The sequence below is a fragment of the Drosophila yakuba genome, chromosome 3R, assembly GCF_016746365.2.
Source record: "Drosophila yakuba strain Tai18E2 chromosome 3R, Prin_Dyak_Tai18E2_2.1, whole genome shotgun sequence".
Classification (NCBI taxonomy): Eukaryota; Metazoa; Arthropoda; class Insecta; order Diptera; family Drosophilidae; genus Drosophila; species Drosophila yakuba.
This window is the reverse complement of record NC_052530.2, coordinates 15,743,537-15,758,429: the sequence shown is the minus strand read 5'-3', so window position 1 is coordinate 15,758,429 and position 14,893 is coordinate 15,743,537. Positions and strand designations below refer to the sequence as shown.

Genomic DNA, 14,893 nt, shown 5'->3' with positions numbered 1-14,893 from the left:
TCAAGCTGTTTAATCACGTCCCACGCTGTCACTTTTTGTTCAAAAATCGCCAGCAGCTCCTTGCATAGGGTATTCCATGTTAAAGGGTTCACATTGATCATTTGAGCTTTTGCTGATCCGCTTAACATACGCCTAGCAAATATCCAACGGCGTTGATCTGGTACGTCATACGTGTTCATTATATGCTCAAAGTCATTTATCCAACGCCGTATCGGGTAGCCATCATCTCCCGAAAAACAATTAATCAAGGCTTCTATGTCTTTCATCCCAATGACGTCATTTCTCACGGTTCTTGCTCCTCCTTCCATTAACTTAAAATCTGCTTCCAGTTCAGCAACACGCCTACGAGCTAGGTACAAGTTTTCCAAGTTGTTTAAATGCTGCATCTCTAACTGTGCATATTCAGCCTCTCTTGATAAATCATGCTTTTTCTCGTTTAGCATTTCATTCTTTCTTATTGCCTCATTTCTCGTAGTTATTTCATCATCTTTTCCAGGTATTTCATCATCCACGCTGCCGCTTGGCGCTACACTATGGTTGTCTCTTTCTTCCCTGTGCATGCTGCCACTGTCACCGGTTACAGTTATTGACTTCTCGTAAATTTTAATTTCATCAGAATCCTCGTGCACATTCTCGTTGCCACCGCCAATCGTCTTAATTTCACTTTTAGGAATCGTCACATTAGTTGGTTCTTCATCTGCCTCTATGGTTTTCACTAGGTTTGACGCTATGGTTTTATTTTTATTCTCGGCCATTACACTCTTAACGGCGTTGCGCAGTTGAACTAAAGTCGCGTCTTCGCCAAAATAAACTTCGTTTGCTTTTAAAATGTCAATTAACTCAGTTTTTGATTTTTTTAGAATAACACTATATTCCATCGTAGTCTTGCTTTACTATAACTGTTTTGGGATATACCCCACACCTGATTTTTGTAACAATTTTATATATTCTTTATTAACGATGTTTCTCCTTCAACTTCTCGATCCAAAGTCCTTTCTTCTTGCTCCTCGATCACTTATCTACATTCGATATATCGATGATACTATCGTTCATTCTTAAATCTATTCAATTAATTCTATCGATATTTAGTTATTTAGTATTTACAATTATATACAGTTTACAAAAGTTACAATTCAAACGGTTATATTGGTTTGAAAACCACATTTAGCGAATCTTCGTCTTTACAGTTTAAAACCGATCGCAGATATCGCATTCGATTACACGCTGTTAAGTTAACATATAAAACCACTTTCTGTCACAACAGCTGATCGTGAAAAAATACTTCGCACATTTTATTAAGTTTTCGCCAATAGGTTTTTGCAGAAAAAGGAGCATTTCTTAACTAAAGAAGCCAACCCGGACGCCAAGATGGTCAACATCACTCTGCCCAATGATGAGGAGCGCCTGGGATTCTTGGATTCCCGCATCAAAAGGCTGGGTGACATCAATGTAGCCGGCGATGTGTGCCTTAGTGAAATAGTCATGAAAACCGAAAATTTCACGGAGGACGAGCTGTGCCAACTGGTACGTGAAGCCCTCCATGAAGCCATTGTCCGGACTCACGTCACCGGATGCCCGGAGGGCCTGCAAGTCAGCCAGGTCGATCTTCTGGCTGCGGTAAAGATCGTTCAGCCCCGGTTTGGTCGACAGGAGGAGGTTCTCCAGCAGCTGATGCCATATGAATATTTTGATCGCAGATCTAACGACGCCGTTCCTAATCAGGATAACCTCCTGATTACCGGGCACCCTGGGCTGTCATGCCATCTGGTCGAAGGTAACCCCAAGTCGGGCATAACCACGGTTGCCGCTCAAATGGCTTTGAACACTGACTACCGCTTTGTGAAATACATATCATCGGTGAGTTGGCCTTTGGGACTTAGCGACTCCAAAAAATGCCAGAGGATTCAGGATGCCCTAGAGGACGCCTATGTCTCCAGGCGCAGCTGTGTCATCATTGACGATTTGGAGCGTATTCTCGGTTACGGCGCCCTGGGAAAGCGATACTCCAATGAGTTACTGCAGATGCTGATGGTTCTTCTGAAGAAACTTCCGCCTAAGGGTCACGAGCTGCTCATCATCTGCACGACCAATCGTCGCGATGTCCTGCAGGAGCTGGGCTTGCTCTCCGTTTTCACATCAGTGCGCAATGTGCCAAATGTTTCGACTCCAAAAGAACTTTTGGCCATTGTGGGAGCTTCAAAACGATTCGAGCACGAGGAGCTGCTCCAAATTGAGAGCGCCATGGAGGGCCGCAACGTCTCCATTGGCATCAAGCGGTTGCTTGGCCTAATAGAATGGGTGAATCCCATAGAGCCCGACCGTCGACCTGGCAAATTCCTCCGGAAATTGGGCGAAGCAATGGGATGGGTAGAGAACAAATTCTAGTTCTGCAGCCATTTGAACCTCAGTAGACTTAAGACGCTGGGTTACAAAATGCAATATTGTATCTGCAGTTCATACCAAACTCTTCCATATTTAATAATTCAGTATTGCATTATATTTAAAGGAACCATGGAACCATGGAACCACGAAATGCAACTCGATTTCAAATGATCTTACAAACTTATTACCATATATTATTTTGTACTTCAATATGCATCCTATGCAAAGTTTTTAAGACTTAAATGAACAGCCCGCTGATGTGATGTCACATAAGTAGAATTTACACAATGTGCTTACTATACAAAAGCAAGAATAAAGAGATTTTAAATGCCATCCATTTTATAATTTATTATTTACCTAACGGATATGGCTACTGATACAATAGATTTGATGGATTCTCTTCTTCAGTTATGTATTCTTGAAAAGAGCCTAGAAATTGAAACACATTTCAAGTCATTTGGCATTAACTTGATCACTTGCTAGTGATTGAAAATTGAAAATGGAAATACGCGCCATTGAATTCAAATTCGTGCTTTGCAGTGCCGCAGCAGGCAGCTTTTGCTCGCGCGTACAGTGCATACACACGGAACGCAGACCAGGGATGGGCGAAAGCAGCTGATTACTGAGACAATTCCAAATTATATTATTAAATTGAGCTGAAAGGCGCAGAAAAATGTCAATTGAAATGGCCCACCGGATGAGAGCGATCAAATGCCCCACGGACGAGCTATCCCTGACCAACAAGGCGATTGTGAATGTGTCGGATTTCACGGAGGAGGTCAAGTGAGTGTTGTTTTTTGTTGGTTTCTGTTATTTTTCCACCTCCACTTTTCACTACGTGGGCGTCACTTTGGATACATTGGCTTATGGCAATGACACACCGCTTGTTACCTCGCAGATATGTGGACATCTCGACGGGACCAGGGCTGCACTTCATATTCGCGCTGGAGAAGATCAGCGGTCCGGAGCTGCCACTCGGCCACGTCGGATTCTCGCTCGTCCAGCGCAAGTGGGCCACGCTCTCCATCAACCAGGAAATAGACGTGCGACCCTACCGATTCGACGCCAGCGCCGATATCATAACACAGGTCTCCTTCGAGACGGACTTCCTGCAGAAGAAGACCACCACGCAGGAGCCCTACGACTCCGACGAGATGGCCAAGGAGTTCCTCATGCAGTTCGCCGGAATGCCCCTGACCGTCGGGCAAACGCTCGTCTTTCAGGTACCAATGTGGATATCCATCTGCTCAATTAGATGTACTGGGATGTGCAGGATAGAATGTATTTTTAACCTTCTCATAGTGCAAAAATCTGGAGAGGATTAGTGATAAATGCCAGAGCTAGCTAGAAGTACCAGTCCATTCATCGTGGGCTCTCGATTAATCTCGACGCGCCCATTTGTAATTTCACCATGTGCTTACTTAAGTTTGATAATTTCACTTGTGACGAATATCAGTAGTGGGAGTATGCGTTATTGGTTTTATATGTACATTATACCTACTGACGTCTTGATTGGCATGGGATGCTAAATCTCATGGTATATTTTTAGACATTGACCCTATTAGCACGGCAGTTTTCCCCTCGACAATTAGCAATGCTAATACACGTAGCTCTGGTGATCTTCTATTTGGCTCTCTGCCAAATCTTCTTCAATAATTCCGCATACAATGTTCCCGAAACTTTTGAGGGTTTTCTCATGAACCCAAAATAGTCTGCTTGGTTTCCCTTCAAACGAAATTAAACTATAACAAAATCGTTGATTTACTTATACGAGTGTCTACCGCCTTTCAGTTCAGAGACAAGAAGTTCCTGGGCCTGGCAGTGAAAACCCTGGAGGCTGTGGATCCCCGAACAGTGGGAGACAGTGCACCGAAGACCCGGAACGTGCGATTCGGTCGCATCCTCGGCAACACGGTGGTGCAGTTCGAGAAGGCCGAGAACTCCGTGCTGAACCTGCAGGGCCGCTCCAAGGGTAAGATCGTGCGCCAGTCCATCATCAATCCGGACTGGGACTTTGGCAAGATGGGCATTGGTGGCCTAGATAAGGAGTTCAACGCGATCTTCCGACGCGCCTTCGCCTCTCGCGTTTTTCCGCCGGAATTAGTCGAGCAACTTGGCATCAAGCACGTGAAGGGTATCCTGTTGTACGGACCACCAGGCACGGGCAAAACCCTGATGGCCCGGCAAATAGGAACCATGCTTAATGCACGCGAACCCAAGATCGTGAACGGTCCCCAGATCCTGGACAAGTACGTGGGTGAGTCAGAGGCCAATATCCGGCGACTGTTCGCCGAGGCCGAGGAAGAGGAAAAGCGTTTGGGACCGAACAGTGGGCTGCACATCATCATCTTCGACGAAATCGATGCCATTTGCAAGGCTCGCGGATCGGTGGCCGGTAATAGTGGAGTCCACGATACGGTCGTCAATCAACTGCTGGCCAAGATCGACGGTGTAGAGCAGTTGAACAACATCCTGGTGATAGGAATGACCAACAGGCGGGATATGATCGATGAGGCCCTGCTGCGACCTGGCCGCTTGGAAGTTCAAATGGAGATAAGCTTGCCGAACGAGCAGGGACGCGTCCAGATTCTCAACATCCACACCAAGCGGATGCGCGACTTCAACAAGATAGCTGGCGATGTGGACAACAATGAAATTGCGGCCAGAACAAAGAACTTCAGTGGCGCAGAGCTGGAGGGACTGGTTAGAGCTGCCCAATCCACTGCCATGAACCGGCTGATCAAGGCGGATTCCAAGGTTTTCTAAGTTTTCTTCTTATTTCAGTTAACTCTTGGTTTCGTTTTACGCGTTTGCTTAATTTGGTTTCGGTAAACCAAAGAATCGGTTAACGATCGAGTGGATACCGCATTATCCACATTTCGATATTTCGCTTTTTCGACAATTTATATTTTTATAGCTTTTTTCTAAAGTGTTTTCGATTATTAATTGTGTTCTTACGATTCAAGGTTCACGTGGATCCTGAGGCTATGGAAAAACTGCGTGTTACTCGGGCCGATTTTCTGCACGCCTTGGACAACGACATCAAGCCCGCCTTCGGAGCAGCCCAGGAGATGTTGGAGAATCTGCTGGCACGCGGTATTATAAACTGGGGACCACCGGTCACCGAACTCCTCGAGGACGGAATGCTGTCCGTGCAGCAGGCGAAGGCCACTGAGAGCTCTGGACTAGTGTCTGTTCTCATCGAAGGAGCTCCCAACTCTGGTAAATCAGCGCTGGCCGCTAATCTGGCAAAGTTGAGCGATTTCCCGTTCGTTAAGGTCTGCTCCCCGGAGGATATGGTTGCATACACAGAGTCCGCCAAGTGCCTGCACATCCGCAAGATCTTCGACGACGCCTACCGCTCCACTTTGAGCTGCATTGTGGTGGACAATGTGGAGCGATTGCTGGACTACGGTCCGATCGGACCCCGGTACTCAAATCTCACGCTGCAGGCTCTACTGGTTCTACTGAAAAAGCAGCCGCCAAAGGGTAGGAAACTGCTGATCCTGTGCACTTCCAGCCGGCGAGATGTTCTCGAGGAGATGGAAATGCTGCCGGCTTTCACGTCCGTCCTGCATGTGTCCAATCTATCAACCCCCGAGCACGTCCTCGCCGTGCTGGATGACACGGATTTTTTCAGTCCCGAGGAGCTGCAGAGCATTGCCAGGAAAATGGCGGGCAAGCGAGTGTGTATAGGCATCAAGAAGCTGCTGGCCCTCATCGATATGATCCGGCAATCGGAGCCCCATCAGCGGGTTATCAAGTTCCTCAGCAAAATGGAGGAGGAGGGCGGTCTGGACTTGGTGGCCAGATCGCACTAGCTACCGCCCATCGCCGAGCTGCGGCTTTCCATTGTGGAGCTCAACGACGCCTTCTAATTAACTTACATTCCATTACCAAACACCCAGGGTGGGTCGATTTGATAGATGCAATCTGGAAAGGTGGAGGCTTAACTTTAAAATTGTATTTTGTTCGGTTGTTAAAGAACCCCCGTACTTACATTGTTTCGGGAAGGAGTACACATTTCACAAATTCGTCTTTCGAAAAGAAAAGAGATTTACGTGAGATAAAGTCAAATTAACTTTTTAAAAATTGTTTCCCGTATTCGAAAATTATTAGCGTCTGACTTGCATAGTGAGGTTGCATAAAATGCTATACTTCCGAGGAACTTTGAAATTAGTTGGAATCAAGCCTATTAAACTGAATCGAGAATTCACTTAAATAAATATGAAATCAACTAATTTTATTGTTTTTTTAGGAAGTGTATAATTTTATCAATTCTGATTCTGCAAGAGAACAAATCGACCCACCCTCGTGTAATATTATGAGTGAGTTTTTCAGCTATCAAACGCGAATCACTGAATCGCGATACAATCGGAAAGCCGTCTTCAATTCTGAGTTTGACAATGGCGTATTCAACTTTAACGCTTTACTTAACCATCGTACTTCGTTTAAGTCTCACTAAAAACATAATAAAGCGCACAACTTACCCGTAACTGAAGACCAACTTATGAGATATAGTCAGATAATTGGTAAGCTTTGAATTTTGATAACTCTGAACCAACGAACTCTAAGAACTCGCATTAGCGACTGAGGATATTCTCAGAACGTCCACCAGGAATTTGTACGCACAGATTTACATTGAAAATTTGATACCAACAGGATGTATTTTATAAGTCTTTTACGAGTTTTGCATTTACCGTGCTAACAGAAAAAGATACAAATCCGATGAGGCTGCCTAAACCGTTTGATGTTTTAAATCAAAATGGAATTAAAGCAAATGGACATTTTAACCAGGTTCATAAGAGGCTGGAGCGTTATAGCGATTATACCGATTCTCATGCATGAGAACTATAAATTTAAAAATTAGATTACAGAAAACGTTTTAAATGGTTGTTATATTCGATTTACTTTTATTTTACATCCATAAGTGAGATCACTTTAGGTTTCAAAATTAGCTAAGGAAGGTGCATGTCTTAGCTACAAGTTGTGGATCTCGATCGAAGTTTTTTCGAAAAACGCAAAATGTGTGTGGATGATATGGAAATGTCTTTTTTGAATAAACTTGCTGTGTACCAAATAAGATAACAACAAACTAATTAATGTAATTTACCCAATAGTTATAGTAAATCGAGTTTTCCCAAAGATTGTAGTCTTTTTAATAACAACGGCTGTCTGAGTCAAAAATATAATAAATATACATATGTATTATCGTTTCAGGATAGATTTAAACAGCTGACTTATCTGTTTGTTTTGACAATAATATTTAAATGTTTAATTAGCTTTCTTGTATGAGCTGGAATGCTGCGAAAACTCCCATCCATTTGAATATTGCTTATGCTTGGTAATCGGTGAGCAGTGATCGGCGCCCGACAGCTGCCCGCTCCGGAGGCGTCAAGTGTTTATCATACCATATACTCACCCGATCCCATTCGATCCAATCCACCGATCAGCTGTTCGCGACGAGACCTGACGCCGGAACCCAATCGGAGCAGTGGTCAGCTTGGCCGAGGTGCTGACCACAACCAGTCGGTCGGCGTAATATGCAATTTGAATAAATGATTTATAATGAAAACACCTTAGCGGCGCGTCGTCTGCGTATACGTAATGTGGATTGGGGTGGAGTGCAGCAGCGCTCGGTAATTGATATATGGCGCTAATTGCGCTCGACGCCCATTTGTGGCCCAGTCCAGTCCAGTCCAGCTTTATCAGCCGCAGTCGTCTGAGGAATCCTGGGTAGCCATAGCCATAGCCACTGCCATGGTAGCAAAGCAACCAAAGCCATGGCCATGTCGCGACGGTGTCAGCTGCGAGCCAGCGCCGCTTATTAACTAATTAAAGCTGCATATTTGCAAAGATCTCAAAATTGATTTGCATTGCCAATCGCCCCTGGAATTGCCCAGCGCGATCATGATTTTCCTTGCTAATTATTGGTGAGGAAAATTCTGGACATCATGTTCGCAACGATTTTTACATGCCAGATTACATAAAGATTTTAGGGGCTATTGAGAGCAAAATATGAGAACAAGTCTAGCAATCATTAAAATTAGAGTAAAGTTATATTGTAACTAGCGTATGCAACTGCTAAAGACTTAAATTTTAGTCTTCGACCCATTGTTTATGATATATAAAAATCCGTAGATGTTTTTCCAAATTTGTTTTAAGCTTTCACAGTTTATAAATATTCTAAAACGTGTAATCCGTTCTTTTCTTTTATTATAGATATACGATTTAAATATATTACCAAACACTTTAGTGTTGTCCCCACTCCCCAGCGGACGAGATCGGAATCTTTATTTCTGTGGGCTGTGACCGAGTAAGGATCCTGTCCGCAATTAGCCCCAAGTTCGTCAGAATCGGCGGAAAACTCACCCACCCACCCGGCAATCGATGGGTAATTATAATTTGCGGATTTGGGGCTCGGCCAGCGCGTCATTGGCGGTGGTCGCTCACGTATGCAAAACGCTTGGTGACGAAAGTCCAGTCGGACAAAGATCAACGACCGGGCCAAAAATCAGCAGCCCGCAGCAGGAGCCAAAATTAAAACCGAAACGGATTTTCGTTCACCGCCTGTAAAAATAAATGCGAAACTCTTACAAATTCGTATTTTTGTTTTTATTAATTAAACTCAGCAGCGGCGCACTCTCTGCACTTGTGAAAAGTCGATTCTCCGGGGCACAGTGTACCATAAATTATTATTTTGCTACTTAAGTCTTTATGCAGTTTACCTTTCTCAGAAGTGATAAATAACTATACAAATTCTTTGAAATAAATATAATAATTTATCTTTTTTGATATTCTATAAGTGACTAAAATAGCATGTCAACTTTAAATAAATTTTGCTTATCGCAAAATGGTAAGTGCTGTTCAAACAAGCTTAGACTGGAAATAATCACATTGGTATGCCAAGTTTTAAAATTTTTTAGGTAGTACAAAAATGTTGTTTGTAGCGAATCATAATTGTAAGTACGTCAGTGATTTGTACCAAATTTTTTTGGAATTTGAAACACTGTGCGCCGCAGTCGCGCCCCTCGTAAACTTTGAAACCGGCCCGGCTTAGTTGTTTTTGCTGCTGCTCAAAAGCGCAAACGCCGGCAGCGAAGGTTCGATTTCACTTTCGCACGGTGTCCCCTCCCCCTTTCGCCCGCCTCCCGCCTGCCACCACCCCCTGCCCGCCTACCACTCCCCGCCCCGCCCCACCCTTCGCCCCAGGAGCTGTCCCATCTGGGGTGTCATGTTTTGAGCTCTTTATGAGCGGTCGCCGCTCTCACCTGCTTTCTTTCGACCAGCTCTCGACCAGCTCTGTGCTTTCGCTCTCGGATCTTCGATCTGCGAACTGCGATCTTCGATCTCGGATCTTCGATATCGCTCGCTATCCGGAGAAAATGAAGCGCTTTTCCAGCAGATTCGAACAATCAGTTTGCTTGAATGTGCATCGAGAGATATTTTGGCGCCACATGCAAATGCCCAGAAAATTGTCTATGCACTGAAAAGAATAAATCCAAAGTAAATTAGGTATGCAGAATAATTTTAATAATACGTTGGATTTAAGCTTTATGAACAATCATTGTTTTAGTGTCCACAAGGCCAGATTTTTTAGTTTGAGATATATATTTTTTTAACACTCAATTTCTTTCAAATATATACTCAACATTTTGAAGGCATTAAAATTATACATTTACTTACCTAATATTGGTATTTTATAGTGGCCTGAATGGTATACCATATTTTTTTCGAGTGAGTGCTAAACTTACAAGCGTGCATACAAATGTCTTCAGCAGTTCGGGGAAAATGAAAAGCGAATACAAAACAAACATCATGGAAAATCTTCCTGCATTACACAAACGCGGAAGATTTTCCTCGTACTCGCACATTTCATGGATTTTCCAGAGCTCAACCTGCCTTTTCATGGCATTTCCATTGATGTTTTCGAGCTCTTTTTCCTTCTACGCTTGTGTGTGTGAGTTAGCATGCGAAACTCGCAGTTAAATTAGTAGTTTTTGCCGCTGCCTAAGCTACAATTTTACACTGCGACTGTTTTGGGTTTTTTCTTGGCTTTGGTTTCGGTTTCGGTTTCGCTCTTCGTTTTTTTTTTCATTTTCTCCTTTGCAATTTATAATTGAGTTGCAATTTGGCAGGCAACTATTTGTGGAATGCAGCGGGGTGCGGGGCGGTATTTTCGCGGAACTTGCATGCGTATTAGTCATCAACTAACCGGGGAAAAAATCGCATTGGTCGAAATATTTGCCAACAAAATGGGGGATTAACCCACCAAGCTGCTCCTGAGAATAAGTAGTATATTTTAATAGAAATTTGTTCAAGATGTATTATGTTACTATGTTTTTCTTTATTTTGGACCTTAAAAAAGAAAAAACAGTTTTGTGTATTCCAAGATGGAATTCTTATTTCCGATGCTCAAATTCATAATATGTAGTATTTTTTGACTCTAGTTTAAAGTCTACTTTCGTTGAATACTAAAAGTTAGTATGACCTTCTGTGTTTTATATACGATTTTCCCGGCATTGGGAGACTAATCTCGGTATGTAACTAACTATTTAAAATATTAATGAGTCGACTTAATATATACATATATAATATATCCATTAAGTGAGGTGATAAAGAGTTGAATGGAATACCCACTAGGCACTCAAGGGTTAAACAGAAGTATGTATTAATATCCCATTTATAGCCTAAACAGAAGACACAACCCCCGATATTACACACAAACTTCGAAAGGAGAAAAAAACGTGGCACGATCAAAAGGAGGCACAAATCAAAACGCAGAATCAGAATCCAGGGCAAAAAGCTCGAAACTCAAAATCTGAAATCTGTGAAAATGTTGCCGCACGCGATCGAGACATTCGCATTTCATTTCATTTTATTTCATTTCAATTCATTTCGATTCATTGATAGCTGGCCAGAAAAACAAGGGCGAAAAGAGCGGCCCAGTTCCAAATTAAATAATACGAGATCTCGGTTCCCTCGCTCCTTATGCTCCTTATGCTCCTTATTATTATTATATTGTATTCCACCCTTTTTTTGCGTGCTGCGTTTTTTGTGTGTGTGCTCCATTTTCTTAGGAATTTCTGACTGCCTCATCCGCATCCCATGTCGCACGATCAATCGCAGTTTCAGACTTCCACAATCCTACGATCTCGATCTCAACTCGGATGGGATCGTATCGGATAGGATAGGTATTGGGATGCGATGCATTCACTTTCCTTTTTCAAGGCAGATGAATCCTTTTTTTGAGGGCGGCACGTGCCTAGAACTACCGATTGCACCACTTTCCTTTGGACACTCAGGTTACCTCTCAACCGTTCGATTGATCATGGAGCACTTTGAATTAAAGTACAGAGAATATTGATAAATTATGATTAAGACATTTGAATAACATTAAGAGTTATTCTATTTATAACATACAAGGTAAATCTGACTTTCAGCCGTGTGTAAAATGGAATGTACGTGTATATCCCTGATCAGAACTGCGCCTTACTTTTCTTTTGAAGGGATCAGCTGCCAGTTTTTAGGGGGCGGCACGTGCTTTCTTCACTTTCGTCGGCTTCTCGGGTTACCCGTCGAATCCGGCGTTTACCCTTTCGGCAGCTCCTCACCTTTGGCCCCTCGATGGCCACGCCCCCAAGTCATTAGGGCGCACACTTAGGGATAGGCGGATATTGATTTCCCTGGCTTGACTGACTGGCAGTGTTCAGCGCTTTCCAGCCGATGATGATGACATCTGTGTATGCCCATTGTGTTTCACTTTTCATCAAACTTATATTAATAAGTTGAAGTTGAAGTTGAAGCGAGGGGCCATAATTAAAGCGAATTCGATATTTCCGGCCGGAGGAAAGACATTTGGTTCACTGAACCCAATAAAAATCCTTGAACTCGCGACGCGTCGCCAGACGAAATACAAAATATTTGTATACATATGTATTGCCAATAATCTATTTCAAACAAAGACCAGCTCAAATATGAAAGAAAAAACTAAGTTAGAGCAGCGTCTGCTGCCCTTTTGGCGGCACCCTCACAAAATTATTGACCAGAGTTCCATCCATCTCGCGCTGGAAAAAAAACCAGAGACCCACAGAGAGAGAAATTAAATCAAAGTCATTTATAGATCGGAATTGCTTGTTTGCCTTGGGGTCTCTAAAGAATATTCTACAAATATATGTTATTGTAATATCTGATTTTTTAGGACGCAGACTGTTACCAAATACAAACAGAATTTACAGCTTAATATAAATTGTAATAATATTTCTTAGATTTATAAGACGTCTATGGGGCCAAGAAAGAACAGCAAGCGATTTTTCACGGTGCCGAAACTGACGACTGTGAGTTGGACTTGTCCGTCTCCTCGGATGCGAGATTCTACCCAAATATTTCTGCTAGAAGGGAGAGGACTTCTGTGCGGTTTGTCGACGGGGTTTTTGCTTCGACTTCGGCTTCTGCCTCTGCTGACCGACACACACAAACACACAGACAGTTTTCATTCTAATCAACATGCGGCAAAACATATAATTCGAATTTTTGATATTTCGCCCGACCATTTTGCGGAGAAAATTGCATTTAAACGCCTATTATGCGCTTTTTATTTGCAACCCATACTTTTCTGCCCGAATGCTCCGGCTGACTCAGTCCAGTCATGCACAAATACAAATCATTGTATAATCATTGTGCACGGGTATAACACTAGGGTTCCATTTTGGAGGCTGGCGAGCTGTGTCAACTGCTCACTAGACTTCCTGCATTTCGGGAGTTAATTAACCGAAATCGTAAAATCGTTAGCAAATGATATAAATTGCGCTCAATTACACCGAGTGACATCCAAGGCGCAATCGCTGGTGATTGACCTCTTTCAATGCGACATTCTTGGCTCGATTCGGCTGGGAAAAAGAGGCAAAAAAAAAAAAAGAAACAACGCGGCTCTTCGGTCAGATAATGAACTTCATATACACTTGCATATACTCGTAGTATACCCGTTCAGCCCCGATACCCGGATTCTCGGCAATCGGCAATCCACAATCGGCTATGCGCCATGCACTTAATCAAAAAGTACGACAAAATCAAGAGTAAACAAAAGTGCAGCGCAGAACTCGACTTGAGAACCGGCAGCGATTCGAACTTCAGCCGGGTGCAATGAACACATGATCCGACAAAACAAAAATTTAAATCTCATTTACCTCATATATGTGTTACAGTGCACTGGAAAAATAGTGGGCCCTCGTTGCGGGATCGTTGCAGTCTTACCAAGCTGAATGAAAATATATAGGATGCACATGATAAAGGATGCTTCTGTGCATTTGGCGACACGGTTGGCGATCATGGTTATTGGGTAATGCCCTATTATTTGTATAGAACTTAATTACGAACTTTAGAAAGTTTTGCAGACAAATAGTCTATAAAGTATCCATTGCTTCTGCTGTCAGACTTGTCAAACCGATATACCTGTGCGTAGCCGATTTTGTATCATTATTATTTGTCCTTTCGGCCTGAACACATCAAAATTTGTTGTCTAGTCTCAAATTATTTCTTTTGTTCGGTTCAAAGTGAGTAGAAATAAGTGACTTATAGAAAAGAATATGTGTGAAACTTTCGAAAATATAATTTCTACATCATTTAAACACGTGCCTCTTTTTCGGCAGAACTTGTACGGATTGATCATGTGTTGCGGACCCTGTGGACCCTGCTGCGGACCTTGCTGCGGACCCTGCTGTGGTCCATGCGGACCCTGCTGCGGTCCATGCGGAGGAGGATGTGGACCCTGCTATGGACCGAATGTCTGCGGACCTTGCTATGCCTGTGGACCCTGTGGCGGTTGCTACTGTGGATATCCCTGCTGCTAGATAGTTGCACCTGGTCATCGCCAAGAGGGGTTCCCCAGAACACCAGGACAATACGGTAGTACTACTGTCTATTCCATCCTCGAGGCCACCCAGCTTGCGTCTGGTATTCATCTAATGTTCGTGAACCACAATGAAGTATTTGAGACGAAATAAAAATGAAGTGTAAGCTTCAAAACCGTTTGGTTTTTGATTTTGGTGATAACAATCGTTGTGATCTTCAATCGAGAATGAACAGTTGTAGAATTTGGTGCAATTTGCATAGCAAAGTATCTGATTGTAGAACGGAGATACAGATGCTTAGACTCGAGCGACCCGAATTAGAATCGATCGCAGTCTTCTGTCTTCGGTCTTCTAATGCGATGTGGTCGACCTTGACGTTTCGCCGAGAGTTTATTGTCCTTTCAATAGAACACGCTAAATAAAACTTATTTAAGCTGTACATACATATTTAGTTCGCACACAGGCATGCACATTATTCAGTTCAGTTTTTGTATTTTTATTTTTATTTTTATTTTCACTTTTGTGTATATTCACTGCACTAATTCTGCGACGAACTAGTTTCAGATTCCGATTCCTGAATTCCGAGCAATACTAAGCGACGGCGAATCATTTCAACAAAAAGTCAACAAAGTGCATATAAAAAATGTATTTAAATTTACCCG

At 43.0% G+C, this 14,893-nt stretch overlaps 2 protein-coding genes and 2 long non-coding RNA genes across 4 annotated transcripts; 3 read left to right on the top strand and 1 right to left on the bottom strand.

Moving 5' to 3' along the window:
* The first annotated feature begins 1,233 nt into the window (after positions 1 to 1,233).
* LOC6537016 (vesicle-fusing ATPase 2) lies at positions 1,234 to 2,715 on the top strand. Its single transcript, XM_002097547.4, has one exon. The coding sequence runs from the start codon at positions 1,369 to 1,371 to the stop codon at positions 2,383 to 2,385; it is 1,017 nt and encodes a 338-aa protein (XP_002097583.1). The 5' UTR covers positions 1,234 to 1,368; the 3' UTR covers positions 2,386 to 2,715.
* A 280-nt stretch (positions 2,716 to 2,995) lies between these two features.
* On the top strand, positions 2,996 to 6,878 carry LOC6537015 (vesicle-fusing ATPase 2). The gene is made up of 4 exons (XM_002097546.3): positions 2,996 to 3,165; positions 3,281 to 3,605; positions 4,174 to 5,139; positions 5,349 to 6,878. Exons 1-4 carry the CDS (start codon positions 3,056 to 3,058, stop codon positions 6,201 to 6,203), a joined length of 2,256 nt encoding a protein of 751 aa, XP_002097582.1. The 5' UTR covers positions 2,996 to 3,055; the 3' UTR covers positions 6,204 to 6,878.
* A 569-nt stretch (positions 6,879 to 7,447) lies between these two features.
* LOC120321697 lies at positions 7,448 to 13,715 on the bottom strand. Its single transcript, XR_005561398.2, has 2 exons — positions 9,654 to 13,715; positions 7,448 to 8,952 (listed from the first exon to the last, which is right to left on the bottom strand). It is a non-coding gene; the product is annotated as an uncharacterized LOC120321697 (long non-coding RNA).
* Positions 13,716 to 13,784: 69 nt separating this feature from the next.
* LOC6537014 lies at positions 13,785 to 14,406 on the top strand. Its single transcript, XR_001453985.2, has 2 exons — positions 13,785 to 13,934; positions 14,031 to 14,406. It is a non-coding gene; the product is annotated as an uncharacterized LOC6537014 (long non-coding RNA).
* The last annotated feature ends 487 nt before the right edge of the window (positions 14,407 to 14,893 follow it).